This window comes from Pholis gunnellus (assembly GCF_910591455.1).
Source record: "Pholis gunnellus genome assembly, chromosome: 12".
In the NCBI taxonomy this organism is placed as follows: Eukaryota; Metazoa; Chordata; class Actinopteri; order Perciformes; family Pholidae; genus Pholis; species Pholis gunnellus.
The window spans coordinates 13203763-13227938 of NC_136539.1; the positions used below are offsets into that span (position 1 = coordinate 13203763).

Below are 24176 nucleotides of genomic sequence, written 5' to 3' on the forward strand. Positions count from 1 at the left end.
CTGTGTTCTATTGTATGGATAGTTTTTCTCTTCTCTCTGCATATATATTTCCAAATATTCAATGACTATACAATGCTATTTAGAAGTTGCAATCATTTATTGTAAAGTGTAGGTTCTGTACAAATGTAAAACACCCAGATAAGGCAATACAAAAGAATTAAGAGTATAGAAAAATTCAAAATATTTGCACAGTGTATGTCAATAAAGAGTCTTCCCACATCACGTGAATCTTGTTATAAAGTAACTCAGCATTATCTGCATGCGATTACAATAAATGTTAGAGAAAAGTAATACAAACGAAATTAAATACATACTTCAAGGAGCACAAGAGAAAGTTATATATAGAACGATCAGCATAAATAGATTTCTTAATGTTGACCTCCTCTAACCAATTTAGACTGGATATACATACATTCAACACTGGAGACAGTATCGACTCCGAGTCAGTTATGTTGCAATCAGTTATCCTGATCATCTAATTTGTAACTCCTCCTCCTGACTTCCCCACAGGGCTCAGCGTCAGCTCCATCAGATAGCTCAGACAAGGCTGGACCGACTTTGCCGCTTTCGTCACTTCCCCCATTGGTATGCAGAGTGTGCAAGACCTGCTCACTGGGGCGTTTCCAAGTTCTTCGAGTGGCAATCCAGAGGATAAGAGCTCCAAAAACCACTAGGAGGATTCCCAGAACATTCACGAAGATTGCCTCTGGGGGAGAGTCCTTGTACTTCGGGTTGCTCCTTGGTGATGAGGTTCAAAAAAAGACAAGTTATGCCTGCTCTGAAGTAGCACCTTAACATTATTTATAAACTATTATCAGCCTTTTTTTTAAAAATACTTACAGGCCAAAAATGAGTTTCTCTGTGATGCCCATGAGTGCTACAGCGATTACACTGCCAAAGAGTAAAAGACCAGAGTAGACATGGAGGGGCATAAACGCTGCTCTCCAGGATGCAGGTGTAAATGGTATCAAGTACATGCCAACTCCAAGAACAAGCTGCCCATTGAAGGAGAAAAAGAAAAAAACATCCACTTATCAGATTGTTGTACTAAACCAGACTGTTGTTCACTATGACTTGGCGTTTTAAAGAAGAGTAAGCTGCTTTTCGAGGTTGCAGTGTATGTGAATGACATTAGTTGACAAGAAGTAAAAATGGAGCCAAGCATTTGCCAAGCTATGTAATTCTGTTGAAATTGTCAATGTATTATTTTGAACCAGCCCATAGTACCATAAAATATTATCAAAGATGGTATAGGCTGAAAGTACAGTGCTTTGAAACATGCAACAATAACGCTGCAAAATGGTTAAACTATGTACTTTTTATTACCAGCACAGCAAAACACAATCAGGGGCCTTTGTTTACCATCATATTACATCAAATATTTTTGAAATAGAGTTTATTTACCTGCAGACAGTAGAGTATCAAAGCTGTCAGGCCCAGCCAGCTGTGCAAACTGTACATGTTGGGGATTTTGGCAGCATTGTGGAAATCAAAAACGGCCACCATGGCTATGACAGCACAGATGAAGGCCAGTAAGTGCAAGCCTGCGTGGATGAACTTCATCGTCAGTTTGCTGTACTTCCAGGTCCAGGGGAGTCTGTAGACCACGATGGCTGCAAGAGAAGTCCCATTCAGACAAACGTTAAAGCAACTATGATAGATATTTCGTTCATTTAGAGAATATTAAACACATTTTCACTTAAAAAGAGTACAGGCATCTGCCATTACATTGCTTAAGTGAGGTTTTCATGTATGACAGGTACACATTAAAGTATGTTATGAAAGGTGTAGTTGATGGTAAACCACTATAAGAAGCCCTCATTATATGAATTACTTTCTAGGTGCATGCTTACTGTAGCTTCATTTTTGCTCATGCAGGCTAGATGCTCAGCCGTGTTATTAGACTAAACTTATACTTTACTCAAACGTCCCTATTTGTGGTTGCTGCACTTTACGACTGACGGTGGCGGACTTTGCGTTCATAAATACGCACTCGTAATCAGTAGTAGCCTCTCTCCTTGAGCAACATGCCCTTGAGCGATTCTTTCTTCCAGTTGTTCACATATCTTCAAAACAAAACCCACAACACTTAGTAAAAAGACTTCCTCTCACCTAATCCCTGCAGGAAAATGAATCCGCTGACTATCAAGACCGGATGCCAGTTGAACTCCGCCTGTCCTCCATCCCAAGCTAAACCTTCTCTGTAGTGACTAACCCATATTCCCACGAATACTATGGAGACGATCCCGAAGGCGAAGGCGGCGGACAGAGTGACCGCAAACTGTCTGAAGTTCTCCATCGCCATCAGTGTTGAGCAGCAGCAGCAGCAGCAGCACAGCGCGACTTGACAACAACTTCAAGTGGTGCCCGTTGAGGAGGGACCTCGGCCACGTGACCCAGAGAGCTGAGAAAATGTTTGGAGGAAACACGTTTTGTAGCTTTTGACGGTTATAGAAGTTACAGAACAGTCTGTGAGCAATTAACTGCAAAACAAAACCCTTTTTGCACTGTCATTATCTGAGCTGTACAAGTTATTGCAACAGTGCTCTGGACTTCCACAGTGATGCGTTTGAGTAATCCTTAAAAGTCATGTTTTTACTAGTACTACCGCTATGTTCTTCTGTCTTTGTTACTTTCTGTTTGTTGGTTTTAGTTATCTTTCAATAATGTAAACTCAGCACACTTGAAAAATGAAGGTTATAAGTTATATAAGTTTGAGTTTTATATTCATTCATCATATTACTTATTAGTAGTTCAGTAAAAAACAAACCTTTGCTAATAACTTCAAACTACAACATATAACATGTGGGCACAAGTGTAGCTTGATACAAAACCTGCAATTTCAAATGTATTTATTTGCATATTTGACAGGGACAGCGTACTGTATGTTAATAAACATTGGTATAAAAACCCCAAATGTAAACTTGCCTGAGTTTGCAAGAATGCTTATTTATATTTGTAACAAATGGCCAGGTTTCACCACGCAAACACATTAGTGCAGCGGGTTGTGAAAGCAAGTTGCACAATTGTGATCACATTGCATCGCAACCAATTTTGAATATGTTAATATTTGGATGAACATGGTGGAAAGAAGAATGATGCAGGATGCAGGAATACAGAGTAACTTGGAAAAAAACATAAGAATTTAAATTTAAAAGAAAGATTGTAAAAGTGTTCATAGACGAGATGAGACCACACATGTTTATCAGTAATACAGTGCAGACACCACAATGATTTAATTCATCAATGATGATTATCTAACATAATTCACACAATAGACAAGACACAGTAATCCAGATGTGAAAAACAGCAATGCGAGTTTTACAGAAAAACTGTACAAAAAACACAAGTTGGAAACAAATATTTACACTATCTTGAAAAAAATAAAAGCCTTATTTTCTGGCAACCTTGAGCTTGTACACATGGCAGCAGAAGCTGGTGTTCTTCTGTTCAATATGAACAAATGTGTCTTTGTCAAAAAACAACTCATGGCGATAAGTCTGAAACAGATTAAAAGAGTACACATGAATCCATATACACAGACACTTCAACTTCTTCTAAGGTTGGTACAGTCATGTGAGGTCCCTCACCTCGTCCCAAGGTTCAACCAGATCCACGGTCCGCAGTAACTGCCCACTCTGGTTGTCATGCAGTCGGATTTGGGCTCTTCCTTCTCCCTCCTCACCGTTAGTAACCACCGCTGCCAAAAGGTCCAGCTCGTCCTCATATTCCACTATACGGAAAGTCTGTAAAAAGAATTGTTGCTTTTGGTCTTTTCATGACATTTGTTGACAATAAGAAAAATATAGAATATGAAGAAACCTTAAAAAAAAAATATGTGAGACTGGATGTTATTCCTGGCTGCCAAAGAGTATTTGTATGTTCCACAACCACTATGTTTCTGGATCAATATTAAAGCGTAATCACTTACCTCTTGATCTGGGTCATCATCCAGCTGATGAAATCTTTTCTTCACTATTCGGCCCGATGAGGTGACTGTGACTTGTGAGGTAGGCTGCAGTAGACGGAACGCCGAAATGTTAAATTTTACCCGCACAAAGACTGTCTGACCAAAGTCGTTATAGTGCACATGTGATACACACATGAGACGGAGTCACGATCAAGGTAAAGCAAGTATGTTGTGAGTACAGCTTATAGTCCGCTAGCAGGTAAATAATGACACTTACATTGTTGTTTCGATGGGTTTTCATAGAGAAATCCTCAACTACCTTTGATGGTAAACCATTGTTCAGTTCACCAAGGATTTTCAGGACACTTGGAGGAAAAAAAACGTATGGAACATGTCATGTATAATAATATAAAAAAAAAACATACTGTGCATATTGTTGCTTTTCGTGACAGGGGATAAAAAAACTAAATAAAAAAAAAACACCTTTCACCACTGTCTTCCTTTTGATATGTAAACATTGACTGTAGCACTCACTTTATGACGGCAGGTCCAACATGAAGGATTCTTCCCGAGTCGTCAGGGTGGAAGAAAATCCCATCACTCTCTAGAGAGCAGCAGTTCATGTTTTGTATTCCATTTGATGCCTAATGTCATAACATTAAAAAGTATCATGATCACATAACTATAACGAGGTCAAATATGATATTATTTCACTTTGACTCTACTGACACGTTTCTTTCTGTGATATGTAACTGGATTTGTGCACCTCAGTCTGCTAAGCATCAACAACCTGTGCACGCAACACGATGTAGAAGATAACGCTTGACTTATCTCAGTGATACTCCATTCAAACTCTGTTGTTTGAGTACAGCTTAACCACTGCACACTTAAGAAGGTGGTTGTGATAAGTGCTGCAGCTTTCTAGAGCTTGAAGGAGTGTTATAGAGCTATTTGATACTTGGGAACATTTCAGGTGGATTATCAGTTTGAAAGTTAGGTTTCTGGTAATGATGTGTGTATCGTATCATTTCAAAATGATACCACAAATGTATTTCTGTTTTACACTGATAGCTCCAGTATTTTTAACCAGTATTTCAGGGAAAGCAAAACTATAGTTTCTTATGTTTTGGAAACTGTGGCTGCTAAAATGGGATTTTATGTTTTTCCACACAATATATTATGCAGCTCTAGTTGCTGGCAATTGTCTCTGGCATTTAAATAAGAATAAACAGTGTCATGAAAGACACTGCATCTGGAATAATCTAGAGAAGAGAGTCTTGTATAAAACATACAAAAAAGATCTTCACAATGGGGTTCTGAATAGTGATTACAGGCTTGGTTGTGTTCTGCGCTGTCCAGCAGCTGAATACAAAGACTGTCACAAACATCTGCGGCCCTTCTTACCCTGCCAGTTTCAATAGCTCTGGCCAATTTGGTGCTCTATCACACAGGAAGAATGGGGATATTTGCCCATCATAGCCAAACATATGCTACATTTTCAAAATGATTTGAAACATCATGGTACAGTGTATGGTTAAAGAGGATTCTTTAAACCTACCATGGTGCTGTCCTTCAGTGAACAGATGTGGTGAGTGCCCTTGTGATTTTTATGCAGTGGTGTGTAGATGTAATGCCACGGGTAGCCTCCAATCTGGACACTGTTATTAGCACATGATACTTCGAAAAGCACTGGAGGCCAATCTGCGCATTAAGACAAAAAAACAATTGTAATGAAAAACATTTCTATTTAAAGCAGTCAGGTAGATCCACTGAAATCTTTAACACAAAGGCACCACCGGTCCAGACTTCAAAATGGACTCACCTGTGATCTGTATATTTACTGGGATGCCAAACGGAACATCGCCCACAGTTTTGCCACCAAGAAGTGAACTCTGCTTTCCAAGCATTAGCTTCTCTGTCAAGTACTGAAAACAAAGAAAATGCTCATCAGATATAAAGAGCTGTAAGCGGCAGAGATGAGCCAGAAGAATAGAAAACATTACATATTCACATATATTCCATTTTCAAAAATGTATTTATGATTCAGAATGCTCAACGGTGTGCAGGAAACTCTTTAAAATGCCCACCCTTTGAACAATGTGCTCAAAGCTGTACAGCTTCACCGACTTGTTGCTGTAAGACACGACGAGGACACCTTGGGACAGAACAACATCGGTAACGCCATTTCCAAATACCTGAAAGAATAAGATTTACATTTTTGTAATAACACATCAATCCCTCAGGCAAATAAATAATAAACCACGATCAAATCTGCATACCTTTTTGTTGATCTCCAAAATGCCAACAATTTGTAAGGGAAAGACATGAAAGATGGCCAAGTGCATCACCGTATTCTGAGTGATTCCTGCCTGTGAATTAAAAACTCTGTCATCTCTTTTCCACATCAGAGATCATTTAAGATAAGATAAGTAGTAAAAATTAACAGTTGAGCAAATTGATTTGTTGGGAAAAAAAAGAGAAACATATTTGTAATTTATTAAGAAAACTTCCACTGGTTCCAGCTTCACACATGTGAGAATTTACTGCTTTTTATGACTTCTTGATTATTGTAATATGAATATTTTCAGATTCAGGACAAAATTAGCAATTCAAAGACATCACCTTAAGCTCTGAGAAATGACTAGTGATACTTAAAATACCTCACTGATCATTACAAGATCTTTTATATATTTCTTTAGATTTTATGCAATGCGCCTATCAAAATTGCCAAAAATCCATGTACAGAGAGTTCTATAGGCTGCATTACCCTCAATGAAGTGCCCTTACACTCTTCAATAAGGCACAAAACTTGACACATAACACACCATAACTTACCTGTCGGGCTAAAGAGGTTTCTTTGTTTTGAACAGATTTAACATAAAACATCTCTTGAGAAACATCCCAGCCGAGATACCTGCCAAAAAAACAACATACAATAAGGCAAAACGTTTTTTAAATGAACTAAAACTGAAAAAAGGCTACATTTATTTATAGGAAGAGAGAACTCAGGGCCCTGACAATACCTGAACTTATGGTTTGAAGACAGGTAAACTCTCTGCAGCTCCTCTCCTGTTTCAGCTGAAAGGCGATACAGCCAGTTATCGGCGGTCAGAGCCAAGAGGCTGGGTTTTTGATCAGAGGGTGAGGCTAGCGTGCTGTCCTGTCAACGAGACAAATGAAACAACAATCTGAACCCGGGATGTTATAAATCTGGTGATGAAAAAAAAAAAAAAAAATCAGCTTCAGTTTGGCACTTACAAGTGGGCTCTGACACAGCAAGGCATCTTCAAACTTCTCCAGTTTAGATCTCTTAGGCAGATTGTATAGAACTTGAGGCTCTGCATGAACACTGAAACCAGAAATCACTCATTGTGTGTCAGAGTATAAACATTATTCTGTTGTCAATGTCCCTTACACTTGAATGCCATGTACATAAACATCATGACAATATACACTAATTTTCACATTGCTCTAACAACAGCGCTTTTAATTTGGTAGATGACATTAATAAACTAGGTAAAATTGTATCTATACAAGCTATGTATATAGAGGGAAAAGCCCTGCCACCATATTAATAAAGGAAGGCAATATTTCATTTCTTCAGAGATACTCAACTTTACTTAACTTATGTATTCTGTGACTTTTTAACGCCAGTTTTAAAGATGCTGCAATTCATCTGTAGCTCTAAGGTCTTATTTTGTGTGCTGAAAACTACAAATAAAAAAGTAAAACATTCATACTCACCAGCTGTAGCAGTTCTGGTAATTTTCAAAGTAGATTTTACCATTCTCATACATTATTGTAGATTTGGAGCTCTTGTTCCATACGTTTATGAAATCCCTGTTGTCCTGCAATGATAAACAAGATAGCATATTAAAGCATCCATTGAAACCAGCTATACAGTTAATAGTTTTAAGTATTTATTTGCCATTACCTGGAGGAGGATACCTCGAAGGACCTTCATGTTGTGTCTGATCAGAGTCCCAGCATCCCTGATTCCTCTGCTCCTCCGGCTCAACAGCTCAGCGGCGTTTACGGCTCTCTTACTGCGGTACGGCGCCATCAGCAGGCGGCTCTTATTATTTCTACAAGAGGACTGTCTGGTAGCATGACGGGAGACAACAACCCGAGCTGACCCCACGTGCACAGGCAGAGCAAGGTGAGGGCGATACCGTTCAAACCCCTCACTGACTGTCCATCTGTCCAAAAACCTCCACTATGGAACCTCCTCTTTAGCTTTGCTGTTAGCTTAGCTTAGCTAACACAAAAAGGTAACAGTTGTTAAGCACGACCACCCTGATAACTTGTTTACTTCCGGGTTCGAAAGTCGTACCTGGTGTGTTATATGTAACCGAGCGTTAGGTGAACAGCGGAGTTGTCCATGGGGTGAAACAAATAAGTGATATCAGCAGTTAAAAGTTGGTGGAATAATCTCGCGTCAGTTAACTGCCCACGCTTGCTATCTGTCCACTCGCTCCATAGTTGTAGGCTTCCTCAAATGTCTTCTTCTAGTGAAAGAATTAAGGCACACGGCATCCATCTTGGAACATTAGCGCCCTCCTCTCGACCGTTGTTACGTTGACCATGGAGCATCGATGTATAACCACCATAGACTGTATGATTACCACCCATCAACATTTAGTTTTATTTCACCTTACGTAGCTTTAAGGTCAGATTTCATCATTATTGTCATTATTTCATACTTTTTGACTGTATTATATTGTGCTGTATTGGCTTGTTCCAACCATCCATTGAATTAAATATTCAAATCAAAGACTCCTTTGGCAGCACTGTTTCATGAAATATAAATATTCCAGATGTATAGTGCATTTATAGAAACATTTTATTAAAACTTTGCCTGCCATTTGTTACATGTGTAAAGTTTGGGGTCCCCACTTGCAGCAAAATATTGCCTGAAGAGTAAAACAATAATTTAGTTTGCATTATTAAACACCAGCTCCAGTGAGTGTTTATTAGCTGTGGGTGCACTGTCAAAGCATTGTAAAATATTTTACTCTTCTTGCATTTTTACAGAATAAATGCATAAACTGCGGAGTTTCTCTATCGCCAAATCTGCTGAAGTTTTCAGCAGATTGTCGTCAAGACATAGGACAGATGGAAGACCTTCAGCTCCACTTGGGTCACGGATTCTGACCAATACTGATGACATCTTTAAGCACAACATGTGGTCAGTGATGTACTGCAGTAATTATTTGTACCTTTTATGGAGATAGTAGGATTACAGAATAGGTGTGCCTAGTTTGAACAGCACTGGACTGAGATTTAGGGTTTCAGTTAACAGCTTTCTGATCAACCTGCAACACACAACAGTGGATTTATATGTTACAGTTTTATATTTTCTGTTATTTGATGCTGTTCATGAGTTACTATAGTTGAGCAGATGTATGAACAATAGCATTACTGCTTTATTTATTAGGGATCATGTGCAATGGACGGAAGAGGATAAAGAAAACGCACGACAGAAGGCAAAAGAAAATTCCTGCATACACATTCCTTTGGAGGAACAAGGCAAGAATGTTTCCCTGCAAAAATAGGTTTCCAGGTTACATTTGAATGGGGTTAACTTTTAGGAAAATATCTTCTCCACACAGGTAAATTTGATACAGAGGCTTGCCAATACTGGGACAAGTTTTACAAGATGCACCAGGAAAAGTTCTTTAAAGATCGCAAGTGGCTGTTTTTAGAGTTCCCAGAACTGCTTCCTTCGGGTGCAAAAAGTCAAACCACAAACGGGCGTCTGGGTGATCAGCAGGCGTCACACCCGCAACCGACTGGATCCAGCACAGACACAGAGACTCGACACCGGCAACACAACGGACCCACACACCATCACAGAAATGCAGACGCCCCCAATCATCAGACAGAGTCCGGTCAGGGAGCAGCACCGGATAAAAATGAAGCTGCCATACAAGCTGCTACTTTCCCTGGCCAGCATGCATCTTTCAGGATCTTGGAGGTTTTCAAAATTGTTCACATGTATTGATTTTAATTCTGATTGTTGCATATGGACTATTACACAATTGTGGCAATAACAGGCTGTAAGATGCTATACTAAAAATGTGAGATAACAGCACTTAAATAATAATAATACATAACAAATACAATCAAATATTTTTTCTACAGGTTGGATGTGGGGTTGGTAACAGCGTATTTCCCATCGTTAATTCCATAAAGTGAGTAAATATTTCATATTTCCATATATTCCATTGAAGTTAACCTTTTCAACACCATCAATGTGGATCATGTCGACAGAAGCAACACATGTTTACAGAAGCAAAACATTCAAATGCACACATTACTGGGCAGTAAAATATAGTTATCTTTACCATTTTATTGTTATGAGTGCAGGCACCATAACACTATCCAGCTACACATCATCATCAGCACAAAAGTGTGGCTCATCATGAATGATATATCATATTATTACAGAACTATGTACAGGAGCAATATACAGTCAGTATAATTACATTACATGTGCCCACATTGCTTGTACTGTTAAAATACACTTGACTGTGCAGGACCCTGACCCGTCTTTTCCTACTGCGACATGTCAAAATGTCTTCTGAAAAGAAAGGCAATTTTTGGCAATAAGTAAAGGTGAAATCTTGGCTTCCATGAAAGGAAAGGTGCAGTTGCACTCTATTTGTAATCAGTCAAAGGTTGTTAAATTGGCTGTTCTGTTCCACAGAGAAACAGACGCATATTTATACTGTTGTGACTTCTCCCCATGTGCCATTCAGCTGGTCAAGGTAAGCTTTGCTAATATTGCTCGGTATGAACATGCACAGAATAAACTGTATTGAGGTCCATACATTTTTTCAAAGCAGACTCATATCACACATATATATATATATATATATATATATATATATATATATATAATTTAAACACAGCCAAAGCTTTATGAAGTCAAACTAGCAGTGGTGTCTTTATGGTACCAACTGTGATCATGTGGACAATGTATTGAGGGTATTTCCATCATATCAGATTAGTATTCCTCCATGTCATGAACTGCTAAAATATTTAGACAGATTACATGAACTTTTGATGAAGTAATACATTTAATTCATTCATTGTAAAGCTATTGTTGATGTCAATCTTTAAGCTTTCAAAAATGTCCATTCAGATTAGTTTTTATAGTCCCGACCATTGTTCCCTCACACAATGGGACACTTGAATGTACTGCAGAATAACTCAAAGCTCTGCCTAGTAGCTACAGCTGAATCAATCAATTAATATGTTGAGAAGGAAATTAAAAGAGAAACAAAGTGGTTTAAATATAAAAGATCTTTTTATTTTGGGCTTGGCAAATTTTCATCTATGAAAAAAGCCTATTTTATTTTCCTCATATAGAACCATCCAGACTACCATGACTCTGTGTGTCACGCCTTTGTCCATGACATTTGCGAGGAGATGGCCTCCTTTCCATTCCCTCCTCGGAGCCTGGATGTTATTCTGGCAGTCTTTGTGCTCTCCTCCATTCATCCGGAGCGGTAGGTGAAAATTAAAAGACACAGGAGAGCCTATATCATTTCTCAGCTGTCAGGCCCCTTCACAACCCCTAAAACACCCCCGTACCCACCATCACATTTAGCTTTGTCTAAATCATTACAGTCCTTACATAACCTAAATATAAATCTAACTGTATTGTGTCACTGAGTACAACGCATTAACTGTACAGTGGTTAGGTTGACATTTGAGGGGTTGTTAATTGACATTTCACTCACAGAATGCAAGGAATTGTGAACCGACTATCTACGTACCTGAAACATGGAGGGACATTTCTCTTCCGTGATTATGGGAGATATGACTTCTCACAGCTCAGGTTTAAGAAAGGTGAGCTTCCAACTTACTTAACCTAATTTGTTTGATATTCTGTATACACTTCTGTGTGTGTGCAGTGTTTTTGACAATTGACTATATTTACTTGTTTAACCTTTTAATCTCTTACAAGGACGGTGCTTATCAGAACATTTCTATACACGAGGAGATGGAACCTGCGTGTACTTTTTCACTAAAGGTATTTCTGAACCATGAGATCTTCATCTCATCACTAATAGTTGCTGACAAGACCGAAGCAATACTTTTGAGGACACTGGGGTGATGTCCTTGGTATTTTTTCAGGGGATTTTGAGGTTTTAGGAACCTTGGAGGAGTTAACATACATGGGTGGGTATTTGGGGGTATTGGAATATGTTGACACAGTATATTTAAAGGTTCTCCATACAGCATTCAGGGCATTAGTATAGCAGCAAACAACTATTTGCTTTGTAAAGATATAGTGGAATAATGTCTACCTGAGTGTGTGTTGTAATATGGTTGTAATGCCAGCTTCTCCATGCTTTCTTTACATTTTAGTGCATGTTTGTCCATATGAGCGGTTTGCACTGTCAGCACCGCTACAGTCATGTTTGCACTGTTTGGGCCATTAGCACCCAAGCCGCCAGCTTGCAGCTATGCAGAGGGAATAAAAGTATATTTATTTATGTACTTAGCACCTTTTAAGCATGGCCATTTTAAAATGAAAACATCACATTTTTTCTTTTTTTTTTTACAGAAGAGGTTCATGATTTATTTTCCAGTGCTGGACTGGAAGAAATTCAGAATCTGGAGGACAGACGACTCCAAGTGAACAGAGGAAAGAAAGTTGCAATGCACCGAGTTTGGATGCAGAGCAAGTACAGGAAATTATATCCACCTCCACCATCTTAACATCCCACTACGCACTGGCCTTTTGTTTTATTCTTTGCTCTATTCATTCGATCCTGAAAAACTGTGATAACCAAATAGAGTGTGTACTACAACAAAACTGTATGCAATAAACATATAAAATAAAGCTACGTTATCTGGTTTTGTATACTGTAGATCACTGTATTAATATTAAGAGATGAGTGTATTGACTATATCGAGATCATTTTGTAAGGTCCAAGAAGGAAATACAGTGAACATGCATTACAATTTAAAAATGGAAAACTTTGATTTACAATTAGGAATTGAATAAAATATGTTTTTTTTGTATTATCATCCTTAAATTGTGCTACATATTACAGATGGGAAAAACTAGATGATCGTTTTTCCATAATAAAAAAATACTTGTGACATGTTAAAATTCTGACACAAATCAACATTATGAGATATGGCAAACTTTTGACTTAATTGGTCAAACTTGTAAGGTACTTAATTACGAAACATAGCATATATTATGACATATATATATTTTACTTATCTCAGAATTTTGATACAGCACGTTGTTGTTGACTCCACGACCTGTTGATATCGTCCAACAGTAATTTAATATCTTTAAAGAAAAAATGTAATTTATTTTTTGTTTGCTCTGAACATCATAAGTTTTCCACCAACTTGTACCTACAATGTAGATATGCATGGTTCAGGTGTGCAGTGTGTATAATGTTAAAGTATTCTTTATGTCCGTGCTTCGTGCATCACCCTCGCGATAAGAAATTTGCACACGATATATGACGTTTCATAGGCAACCACTTGAAGACGGAGAGGTGGCCCCGGAGCCAGGACGCTCTGCTGTGGTGTGTGAAGAGGTTTGTGCCCCAGAAGCAGCTCATAATTAAGACACTTTCACTCAGTGGTAGTCACCGTGTCCATGTAGAACGAACCGTGGTATGTCCCACGGTCAATTTCACAGCCTTTGTGGACGATTAACCGTGTGCGCTGTGGTACCAAACACACGAAAAGTAGCTTGATGAGTGTCCAAAGTAGTGGAAGTTTGGAGGGGACGCCATCTTTGGTCCCAGCTCTCCACGTCCCCAACACGGACTGTGTTTTCAGCAACATACCACGGCGTTGGTGAAGGCCCAGGAAGGTATCGTTAAATGTATTAAATACCTACATGTATTTTCTACTTGCTCCCTTTTATTCATTTTGTGCAGAGCGAAAGGAAATTGTAATAAAACGACCGAGCAAATCGTGGTGGCGAAACCAGCTCGCTAGCTCCAAAGTCAATGGAGCCCGTTTGGCTAGCTTGTAACTTAGCACTGAAGACACAGGACCGTCTCCCTGCGACCAGGCTAGTGCAGTAACCTATTGACAAATACGTGCATAATGGCGATAAACCTCTACGTGAGCAGCGGGGTTAACGGCTGCAATCAGCGCATCCTTTCTTTAAACCCGCTGCCGCTATAAGAGCAGACACTAGTTAACTCACAGATGGATGTAAAACGGATTAGTAACGTTTAAATGCACGGAGATAAATCCTGCATTTTTTGGGGATAAGTTAGGTGTGCATCGCACTGTTAGCTCTCCTTTGTGTCTAACGTTAGACTGTGGTGTCTCTCTACCAACGGTGGCCACACAATATGTAACGTTAACTCACATGTGTAAGTAACACTAACGTTAATCATCACCCTAACTGGATAGAAGGGTCTTGGATCGGTCGGTGATCTATGTCGGTATTTAACGAACATTAAGTGTATGCTAACGCTACCTTATTGGAGGGTAGGTAGCCTTGTTTGACCTTATTAGTATTGCTAACTCAACGATTGAGTGAAGACCATTATGTTACACTAGATGCCCCATGGGATACAGACAGAGTGCAGTATGCTAACACACACAATCAAATTAGCTTATTTGGTCTTTCTGGTGACCCACTGTGACCACTTATCACACCTACTTGTTCCCTCAGTAGTTTCCACTGGATATTGTAATGATTGAGGACTTTGACCTAGCTTTGGCCATTGAAGTAGCTTCTAATTGCCTCTATTAATGTTATATGCATTTATTTACATTCATTAACAAATACCTTCATTAGTGTGACACCTGGTAAATATTGAAAAGTGGTAGACGTATTGTTGTCTGTGCTGTTGCTTAAATTGCCAATGGGTTAACCTAGTAATCCAACCCAATCTATGCCAGAGATTTTTTATGACTTTCTGCCTTTTTAAACAGGTGGTCAGTCTGCTCAGCAGCAGAGTTAAAATGACATCCACAGCAAGAGTTGTAAGGGTTCAACCACATGTTCCTGCAGGGGCTGGAATATAGATAATAGTTATGCATGAGGCCTTGGTTTTTTTTTTTGAGACAAAGGGAAATCCTTGTGGGGAAAACCACACAGCTGGTATGTAGTTATGACATGAAACTGGCATAAACAATCTGGGTGAAAAGGGAGATATTGTTATGGAGCCATCTCGCACCAGCTAGAATGAGATTGTCCTGAGAACCAGCAGCTACAACCTCCTCCTAAAGATTATGTTCTTCAGAGATGCAATCGTATCATTTAACAGAATACATTGAACACATTGCTTTTCGCCAATATTGCAGCGCTAACTCACCACAGCCAAACTGTGTTGAGGAGAAAGGTGAAACATGTGCTGTTTGTTTGAATAGTTGCTAATGAAGTAAGAAAAACCTGTCTCTATATGTCTTTGTGATTACAGGGCTGAATATTTAGCACTGCTGTATAATAGTCTCGCTCGTTCATCTAGTCATGAAAGACCGATGTCTGCACTGGAGACTGCAAATTTGATTAGAAGCCACAGACACAACATGGGAAATGTGACGAGCATACTTTGTCTCTGAGATGCTTTAGGAAGAGGAAATGGACTCGTTGCCCGATTGTATCTAAGATTTGTCCCATTCACATAAAAATCCTGCGCATGGGAGGGTTTGTGACATTTAAAGTTATCTTTAGGTGTTATCAGGGCAAAGTGTGTTGGCAGAAGTTAGTATACATTTTCAAACTCTTTAGACAATTATATGCATCTAATTATTTAATTTCAACTGCTGGATTTGGCCGACATATTCTTTGCTTTTGTGCTGCTAGACTTGCCACTTCATTGCATTTCAGCGCACTACTTCATACTTAGTATCATAGTAGTCATCATCGTATCAATAAATCTGGTTTTAGAACAGGAATCACAAGCTCATCACATGTTTTTATTTTGGCAACAATCGTCATCACATGTAACACAGTTTTAAGTTATCACTGACTACAGACAAGTGACCAGCAGGTTAGTTATGCACCTATGTGATCGTCTGCTGATCTGGAAAATAGTTGCAAGTCGGTATTATTAAGTGAGTCAGCTGTATATCTTACTGTTACCACACACTTCTCAGTGACTTCATGTTGTGCACTGAAACGGGCCTTTGTGCTGGCTGCTGCATTATAATGTATAAGTTAACAGCAGACATCTGTCCGTCCATTCTCTGCCACTTATCTTATGGTCACATGGGCAGCAGGCTAAGCCGGGTATTCCAGACTTCCCTCTCCCGAGCAACCTTGGTGTTCCCAGGCCAGATGAGATGTATACTGTACTCTCACCAGCATGTTTTGGGGCTTCACCGGGACTTCTTGTCAGTTTTAGCAGACAGTATTTTGGTTTTAGAGGATGAAATCAATGGCTTTTTTGTTGATCTATTCTTGTTAAGGCTTGTTTTGTTTCATGCACTATCGGGACACTGCAACTTGTTTGTGTGTTTTTTTTTTAATCATTTGCATATGTCAACAAAGTAGTTGATTGTATACACAAGTAGTGTTGATTTTCCACTACTTCTCCTCATTGCGTAGTACATTTGTTAAGTCTGTGGTTTTATAATAAATATATTGTTAATAAATGAGCTCCTCAGTAGGGCTGCAACTATCTTATCGATTCATTTGACAATCGTTCAGTGTATGAAATGTCGAGAAGTTATAAAAAAAAAAAACTGAACAAAATGAAATATATGAGAGTCAGTATGGTGCATTTAGTCCAATAGTGAAGACTTCACTCCATATTCGGCTGTCATAGTTGATTGTCGTGTGGCTTTAAATGGACGTTAAGGGTTAGCATGTTTTCTATATTTGGTGCACATTCATTATTATCTGTTTTTGCTCTATTCCCAGCTGCTGTGATTTTGTAGTTATTTAGATAGATTATCCAATGTGTTTGGTACTCCTCCATTTAAATTGATGCCGTCGTAGATTCAAAATGGTTGTCTCATTAAAGCACAGGTTTAGTGGGCAGACCCCTCTGAGTCAGCAACAACACTGAAGCTCACGTAACAGTCCCACAGGAGCACAGTGTTCATCAGAGCCTAGCAGCCGACACATTGCTGCTGGACTCTCAGGATAATGGCAGAGATGCCTGTTACTTCTGCTCTAAACTATCTGTGTCTTCTTTGTAGTATTACGCTGAAACCTTTGTTATATCTCTATGGAACGGCCATGAAGTTGGTCTGGCCTATATTCTGGTCTAGACTAGTATCACCTGTGAGGGTTTGAGACTGTGTATATGTGACTGAACAAGTCCCCTTTTTATTTTGACTCTGCTCCCAATGCCGTTGCGAGTGTGTCATCTGCTCTTGATTTGGTGCATTCGGAGGCTTCAATTAAGCCGATCCTGGAATAACTGAGACATGCTGTGAATTGTTGCTAATCCTGCCAGGCACCATGGAGGAGCTGCACAGCCTGGACCCCCGGAGACAGGAGCTGCTGGAGGCCCGCTTTATGGGCGGGGTTGGCGGCAGCACAGGAGGAAGCACCGGTAGCACAAGTGCAGGAACCAAAGTGAGTCTGCGTTTGTATGTCGTAACTGATCAAAATACTATCGTTAAGTGTCCACGTCTTATCCCAAATTATTATTTTTTTTTTTTTCAGGCATTGACCAATAATGAATGTTCAAATCAAAGTTTTGGAAGCCTCGGATCCTCAAGCGACAAGGAGTCAGAGGTACACTAAACTGTTGAAGATCATTATTATAAATAAGTTGATTGAATATTTAAGTAAATGTTATTCGTGAGACTAGAGGTCCTGTTCAGACCCGGCGTTAACATGAGTCTCTGGTGATCCGATCACAGGTCGACGGCTCTCAGTACAGGTGTGAATGCACCCAAGAATACATTTAATCAGAAACCGCTGATAAATGCATTTTACAGGACAGGTGCCAGATATTAAGGTCCTTAATAATTTAAACGTATACATCAGGGGGTCAGTAGAATTAGGTTATTTTGTAGAAATTAGTTTATTTGAAAAGAAGCACTGATGTAGTTGAAGGTCTTCTACTATCTGGTAAACAATCTTCAGGTTATATCCACTTTCTGATGATCTTTGTCTAAAAATCTTGTCTTTGTCATTTCGACAGGGGTCAGACGTGAAAAGAGGCAGTTCTCCTGCTTATTCGGTACGTATATTATGACATTTTAAACTGTGTGTATTTTCAAACACTGTGCTCAACATAAGTCTGTCCGAAACTGACATGAAACTGCAATGAGAGCAGTGACACAAGGAAAAGTACAACCTGTTATTGTTATGGCTAAAATCTGTCTCGGTGATTTTCAATAAATGCTTAATGCAGACTCGGTTCATTGCCAACTTGATAAGATACAAACGAGCAGGTGTAAAGGTCAAAATAGCCTTTTTTTTTTTGTAGTATTAAAATAAAACATGAAGAATACAATTTCTCTTTTAGACCCCGGAGAAGAAACAGTCAGAAACGGTCCGAGGCAGAAAAAGGAAACCTGAGATCCAATCAGAGAGCAGCCAAGGTCAGTGTCTCTGTGTTACACTGCTTACATTTCTGCTCCTGCTTACATTACATCTTGTGTATCTTAAATATTCAACTTTCTCTTTTCTTTTCACAGGGAAATCAATTGTGCGAGGACCCAAAATAAGTGATTATTTTGATGTAAGTTTTCAGTTTTGTGGTGAGCGAGTAATATGTGCTATGTTAGTCTTTCAACCACAGAGGCATTTCCTGTCTGTAAAATGACAGCACTGTGATTTTAAAAAGAGCCACAGCCACAGGTCCGCTGTCATCAAATGTTTGGCTGTGATGTGACCTTTTGATCTCCTAACCTTTTTAGTTCCAGGGAGGAAACGGGTCCAGTCCTGTGCGAGGTCTCCCACCAGTGATCCGATCGCCCCAGAACTCACATTCCCACTCGGCTCAGGGTATCGCTGTACGTAACGCCTAAACTCAAACTCAACATCTCTTTGCTGCTCCTTTTTGGCGTTGCCCTGTCTTAAAAGGACTCTCTCTTCTGTTGCAGGTTACACAAAATAGCTCACCTCCTACTAGTCTGTCTTTTGGGGACCACATGACACATCCAAAGCAACTAGCAGTCAAATTTGTTCAGGTGAGGGGGGGGGGTGATTGTGAATAGTCGGGACACCACCAGCTCTTTGTAATCGCTCTTCAATGTTTCTTTTCTGGGCATCTTTTTAAACGACTTCTCTCCTGCTGTTCCACTCTAGACTGACCTCACAGGGTTGAAGTTGGCCGCCCTCGAAAGCACTAAGAATCTGGACCTGGAGAAGAAGGAGGGGAGGATAGATGATTTGCTGCGGGTAAGGAGGAAGTTACTACTGCGCTCTGATGTTCCTTCAATGCAAAAACAAATTGCACCATGTTTGCCAAAGTAATGTTTGGTAATAGAACAGACATTAATGTGTTTTAATTCTCATAAATATGTTTAATATATTAAATAATTGGTGTGTTTTTTTTTTTTTTCTTGCATCGTAGGCAAACTGCGATCTCAGGAGACAGATAGACGAACAACAAAAATTACTTGAAAAGTACAAGGAACGCTTGAATAAATGCATCACTATGAGCAAGAAGTTGCTCATAGAAAAGGTAAATGTCTTGTTTTTCTTAACCCTTTATGAACACTCAACATACCTTTTATATGTATGTTATATATATATACCTTATATGTCTATGTTATATATATATACCTTGTTATTGTTCCTCAGAGCACCCAGGAGAAGCAGGCCTGTCGGGAGAAAAGCATGCAAGATAGACTTCGTTTAGGCCATTTCACTACAGTGAGACATGGAGCGTCATTCACAGAACAGTGGACCGACGGCTACGCCTTCCAAAACCTTGTGAAGTAAGAAGCTTTACTACTGACACCGTCTGTGTCTTATCGATCATGTTATTGTCTCGCTGCTGTTGGACTTATTTTCTTGTTCGTTTTTTTTTTATATGTAATTATCCTTGGAGAAACCAGCTCTTTTTCATAATATACTCTTAACAAAAAGCACTGCTTTCCGTCTGCAGACAGCAAGAGGGTTCAAACCAACAGAGGGAGGACATTGAGAGGCAGAGGAAACTTTTAGCTAAGAGGAAACCTCCATCCTCTAGCAACTCCCAAGCACCAACCACAAACTCTGAGCCAAAGCAACGCAAAACCAAGGCGGTGAACGGAGCCGAGAGCGACCCCTTTCTCAAACCCAGCCTACCTCAGCTGTAAGTTCTCGATGTCAGACCAGCCAATCCTCCGGCACATGCAGTGTAGAAAGATCAGTGTAATTTAACATTTTTTTTTTCTTCTCTTTTCTCTCTCTCATTGTGGAAAGGCTGACACTAGCAGAGTACCATGAACAGGAAGAGATCTTCAAACTGCGACTTGGACATCTTAAGAAGGTTTGCCCAAATGCTGAACCTGCAGCGACATTAAAAACACTTATTTTTCATTTTGTTCCTGTTCCTGTGCAGCACAGTCGCATGAGCGTATGTAAGATGTATCCAGGACCAGGAATATAATAAGGATAAAGAGCACTTTTATACAGTTTACAGGTTAAAACCTAATTGGATGTAAAAGAAATCTGTCTTCAATGTGAAGATAATTGAACATATTCAGCCTGATTGTACCTGAACCACCGCTCCTTTTGAGTGACTCTCTCAGGACGGAGTGAGCCTGTAGCTTGTCGATCTATTTGTTGTTTTTCGTGATGAATACGCATCACAGGCAGCTCCGTATTAAGTCAACCGTTAAATATTTCATACAGAACTAGTCGGCAGTGTACAAGAGGGGTTTTGATGAGCTCGTCTCCTTGTTGTCAGAGTTCTGAAGTTCCTTCTGTGAGTTTGCGTTTGTGTGCTTGAATCATTTATAGGAAGAAGCTGAGATCCAGGCGGAGCTGGAGCGTCTGGAGAGAGTGCGCAACCTTCACATTCGGGAGCTGAAGAGAATAAATAATGAAGACAGTTCACAGTGAGTCTGACTCGATTCCTCTCACTTTTGCCGCATTGACATTGGAACATGATGTTCACACGAGGCCAGTGTCCTCATAGCAACGCTGATGCTGCAAAATGTATCATTGACCCATCCATCTTTTAGTTTTGATTGTTTTCTGTGTTTGTGTTTTTCCATCCAAAGATTTAAAGACCATCCAACGTTGAATGAACGATATCTGCTCCTCCACCTTCTAGGAAGAGGGGGCTTTAGTGAAGTTTACAAGGTAAGTCATTCCATGTTTAGATCACAAGTGTCAAAGCAAATAATACTCTTAGCAGGTGTTGCCTTTCAAGTATAAGTCAAGTTTTGTGTGCATGTGTTGTGCAGGCTTTTGACTTGATTGAGCAACGATATGCTGCTGTGAAAATCCATCAACTTAACAAGAACTGGAGAGAAGAGAAGAAGGAGAACTATCACAAGTATGTTGGCCTCAACCTGCAGTATACAATAATTAGCGTTTCCAATGTTGTGACATACTTGGACAAGCTGTTCGGATGTCCTTAGCTTGCGGTGTATTGTTATTCCTTTCTATAAGCCCAACAGCAGGCTGTCAGTGCAGAATACTGCACCAACACCTCATGCTTTGGATGCTAATAGAAGCCTAATTATCTTCCTCTCCACAGACATGCATGCAGAGAGTACAGAATACACAAGGAGCTGGACCACCCCAGGATCGTGAAGCTTTATGACTACTTCTCACTGGACACAGACACGTTAGTGCACTCGATCCACTGTTCTCAATGCACCTCCAGCACTTTGAGGTTGGTTTCTGTCTTTATAATTCTTTTTTTTTTCTCCTCATTCATTAGGTTTTGCACTGTCATGGAGTACTGCGAAGGCAACGACTTGGATTTCTACTTGAAACAGCATAAGCTAATGTCTGAGAAGGAGGCGCGGTCTATAGTCATGCAGATTGTGAACGCATTAAGATACCTGAATGAAATCAAACCCCCCATCATCCACTACGACCTCAAGCCAGGTAAACGTGACTCGTCGCATCAAGAACATATGCTGGTCCACATCTAATCAGATTGTGACAGTCGAGTGGGTTAAAGCAGTCATCATACTAATGGTATTCCATTTCTTCTTTTCCTTTGATTTCAAGGCAACATCTTGTTGGTGGATGGCACAGCCTGCGGTGAAATCAAAATCACTGACTTTGGGCTGTCAAAAATCATGGATGATGACAACTATGGCGTGGATGGGATGGATCTGACATCACAGGGCGCAGGGACCTACTGGTGAGATTAAATGTCCCACATGTACATATATCGCATACAGTATGAAAACATTCAGTGTAGAAGTACCACACTATAGAAATACTCAATAAGTAAAAGATCTGCATTCAATTATTCACTTAAAGTTACTGTGAGCAACTTTTAACTGGTTATGAATTTAAACAAGACCATCAACGAAGAAGAAGCCCACCACCACCTTCGTCCACAGGGACCACCAAAATCGACACAAATATAAGTTACTTGTACTACTACACCAACAAGTATCGGAAGTAAAAGTACTAGTTTTGCAAATTGGTCCTTTTCAGAGTTAAATTAACGTGTGAGCAGTATTTAGTGGTGTTGTTGGTCGTGGTGACTCTTTCATGAACTGTGGGGTAGTTTAATCAACATCATATTTTTTTGTTTTAAACTTCCATGTTTTGTATGAGAAATGTGTATATATAAATATATGTACAAAGTAAAGGATAAGTATCTCAATATTGTACTATCAGTACTTTCAGTGTAAATGTGCTCAGTAACACTTTCTTTATTTATTCTGTCCAGGTACTTGCCTCCTGAATGTTTTGTGGTTGGCAAAGAGCCTCCAAAGATCTCCAACAAGGTGGACGTGTGGTCTGTGGGTGTTATCTTTTTTCAGTGTCTTTATGGAAGGAAGGTAAGGAGGGCAATACAGATTCTACCCTTGAATGTCTTTGTAATCTCTTGCGTGATTATTAAGAGCTGCCCCTCTTTTCTTCTTTTTAGCCTTTCGGCCACAATCAGTCCCAACAGGACATCCTGCAGGAGAACACCATACTGAAAGCTACAGATGTCCAGTTCCCTGTCAAGCCCGTTTCCAGTAATGAAGCAAAGGTAGGCGAACTTGCGTACAAAAAGCACAGTGCCATTTTAAAATAAGTCGATGGAAAAAAAAACATCTTAAAACACGTGATTGACGTACACATCGTGGACACTGTTCCTCCTCCATCCAGGCCTTCATAAGGCGGTGCCTGGCGTACAGGAAGGAGGACCGCATCGACGTTCACCAGATGGGAAGCGACCCGTACCTGCTCCCTCACATGCGGAGGTCGAGCTCCTCTGGAAACCTGCAGATAAATGCTGCTGGCTCAGGGCCCGCCTCCTCCAGCATCATCTCGTACTGACCGCATCGCACTGTGACGAAAAAAGGCAAAGTTGCTCCCACAGCCGCAGAGCTTCTCAGAGGCTCTGGCTTGTGGGAGAAGGAAACAGCCGGCAACAGGAGGAGCAGGACACCGGTGGGGAGATCTCACATGGCCTCCTCGGACCTGCGCCAGGCTTCTACTTGTTTACCAGGGCTTGATCAGTGAGGGGACGTTTTTAAAAGGACATGGGTAAAGGGATCTTTTGAGGGTCCGATTTAAAGCACTGAGACTGACGACGTACCTTGAAGAAAATGTGACTGGACGCTCTGTTCAGATGTTGCAGATGGGAAAAAAAGCCTTAAAAGGGCCGAATGGACACTTTTTTTTGCAGCCCACCGTTTAGATTAAATAACGCGGTCCTGCTGGGGTGCAAATGATTCAGCTGCTAGAAGTTAAATTACTGGGGAGGAGGGGACAGTCGTCGTTATGTAGAACTACAAAGATTTCACGAATGATTTGGCTAAATGTTTTGTTTATCCACAAATCTTAGGCTTTAATTTGAGTTACTTAGCCATGAGAATGTAATGTGTAGCATACAAGTGGCATCTAGTGACACGTAGGTTGGGACAGCGTACTTGCGTTTTAATGCACAAAGTAACCAAATGTAGAAATGTGACGATGTATAAAATCCTATGCAGGAATATTAATTAATAAATTGGAAGCTGTATATGCTGTACAGGTGGATTTTAACTGTAACGGCAACGTGTACAAACAGTTCAAATGTCCCCATGCAAACTAGTATTTCATTTTGCTGCTTTGTTGCTCTTACTTTTATAAGGGCTGTATGTTCCACTTTGGGTACAAATTGTACAGTTCTGCTAAAGAGTGAATAATAAATGCCAGGAAATGTTTTTCCCTCCCAGTGAATGGTACTGTAGG

The 24176-nt window shown here is 39.9% G+C and overlaps 4 protein-coding genes across 4 annotated transcripts; 2 read left to right on the forward strand and 2 right to left on the reverse strand.

Annotated features, from left to right (window-relative positions):
• Window positions 1-112: 112 nt before the first annotated feature.
• On the reverse strand, window positions 113-2305 carry cybrd1 (cytochrome b reductase 1; the record flags this gene model as incomplete). The annotated part of the gene is made up of 4 exons (XM_079170540.1): window positions 113-738; window positions 841-995; window positions 1405-1613; window positions 2113-2305. The coding sequence occupies 4 exons, from the start codon at window positions 2303-2305 to the stop codon at window positions 459-461; spliced, it is 837 nt and encodes a 278-aa protein (XP_079026666.1). The 3' UTR covers window positions 113-458.
• Window positions 2306-2854: 549 nt separating this feature from the next.
• On the reverse strand, window positions 2855-8373 carry dcaf17 (ddb1 and cul4 associated factor 17). The gene is made up of 14 exons (XM_079170910.1): window positions 7845-8373; window positions 7655-7758; window positions 7169-7259; window positions 6934-7070; window positions 6746-6824; window positions 6190-6279; window positions 5998-6105; window positions 5733-5835; window positions 5469-5611; window positions 4445-4554; window positions 4188-4275; window positions 3932-4015; window positions 3591-3746; window positions 2855-3500 (listed from the first exon to the last, which is right to left on the reverse strand). The coding sequence occupies exons 1-14, from the start codon at window positions 7971-7973 to the stop codon at window positions 3393-3395; spliced, it is 1530 nt and encodes a 509-aa protein (XP_079027036.1). The 5' UTR covers window positions 7974-8373; the 3' UTR covers window positions 2855-3392.
• mettl8 (methyltransferase 8, methylcytidine) lies at window positions 7999-12709 on the forward strand. Its single transcript, XM_079170911.1, has 10 exons — window positions 7999-8069; window positions 8945-9098; window positions 9348-9439; window positions 9523-9887; window positions 10055-10104; window positions 10620-10680; window positions 11285-11424; window positions 11661-11767; window positions 11886-11951; window positions 12489-12709. Exons 2-10 carry the CDS (start codon window positions 8950-8952, stop codon window positions 12641-12643), a joined length of 1185 nt encoding a protein of 394 aa, XP_079027037.1. The 5' UTR covers window positions 7999-8069; window positions 8945-8949; the 3' UTR covers window positions 12644-12709.
• A 767-nt stretch (window positions 12710-13476) lies between these two features.
• Window positions 13477-24158, forward strand: tlk1a (tousled-like kinase 1a). The gene is given in 24 exon segments (XM_079170909.1): window positions 13477-13688; window positions 13690-13725; window positions 13727-13766; window positions 17323-17444; window positions 17535-17606; window positions 18019-18057; window positions 18346-18421; window positions 18518-18561; window positions 18740-18835; window positions 18926-19012; window positions 19131-19223; window positions 19399-19509; window positions 19629-19765; window positions 19936-20124; window positions 20235-20301; window positions 20775-20872; window positions 21038-21119; window positions 21224-21315; window positions 21520-21609; window positions 21706-21875; window positions 22002-22137; window positions 22678-22789; window positions 22879-22986; window positions 23106-24158. Coding segments are annotated over 24 exon segments (2310 nt in total). The 5' UTR covers window positions 13477-13646; the 3' UTR covers window positions 23277-24158.
• Window positions 24159-24176: the final 18 nt, after the last annotated feature.

Bases quoted from the DNA above. Each gene is read 5' to 3' on its own strand.
- mettl8 (XM_079170911.1), top strand. From the start codon at position 8,950: ATGCATAAACTGCGGAGTTTCTCTATCGCCAAATCTGCTGAAGTTTTC. The intron at 9,440-9,522 runs GCAAGAATGTTT...TTCTCCACACAG, and splicing joins CATTCCTTTGGAGGAACAAG to GTAAATTTGATACAGAGGCT. The intron at 11,768-11,885 runs GTGAGCTTCCAA...ATCTCTTACAAG, and splicing joins ACAGCTCAGGTTTAAGAAAG to GACGGTGCTTATCAGAACAT.
- dcaf17 (XM_079170910.1), bottom strand. From the start codon at position 7,973: ATGGCGCCGTACCGCAGTAAGAGAGCCGTAAACGCCGCTGAGCTGTTG. The intron at 4,555-5,468 runs GTAGGTTTAAAG...TTATGACATTAG, and splicing joins CACTGAAGGACAGCACCATG to GCATCAAATGGAATACAAAA. The intron at 4,016-4,187 runs GTAAGTGTCATT...CGTCTACTGCAG, and splicing joins AAACCCATCGAAACAACAAT to CCTACCTCACAAGTCACAGT.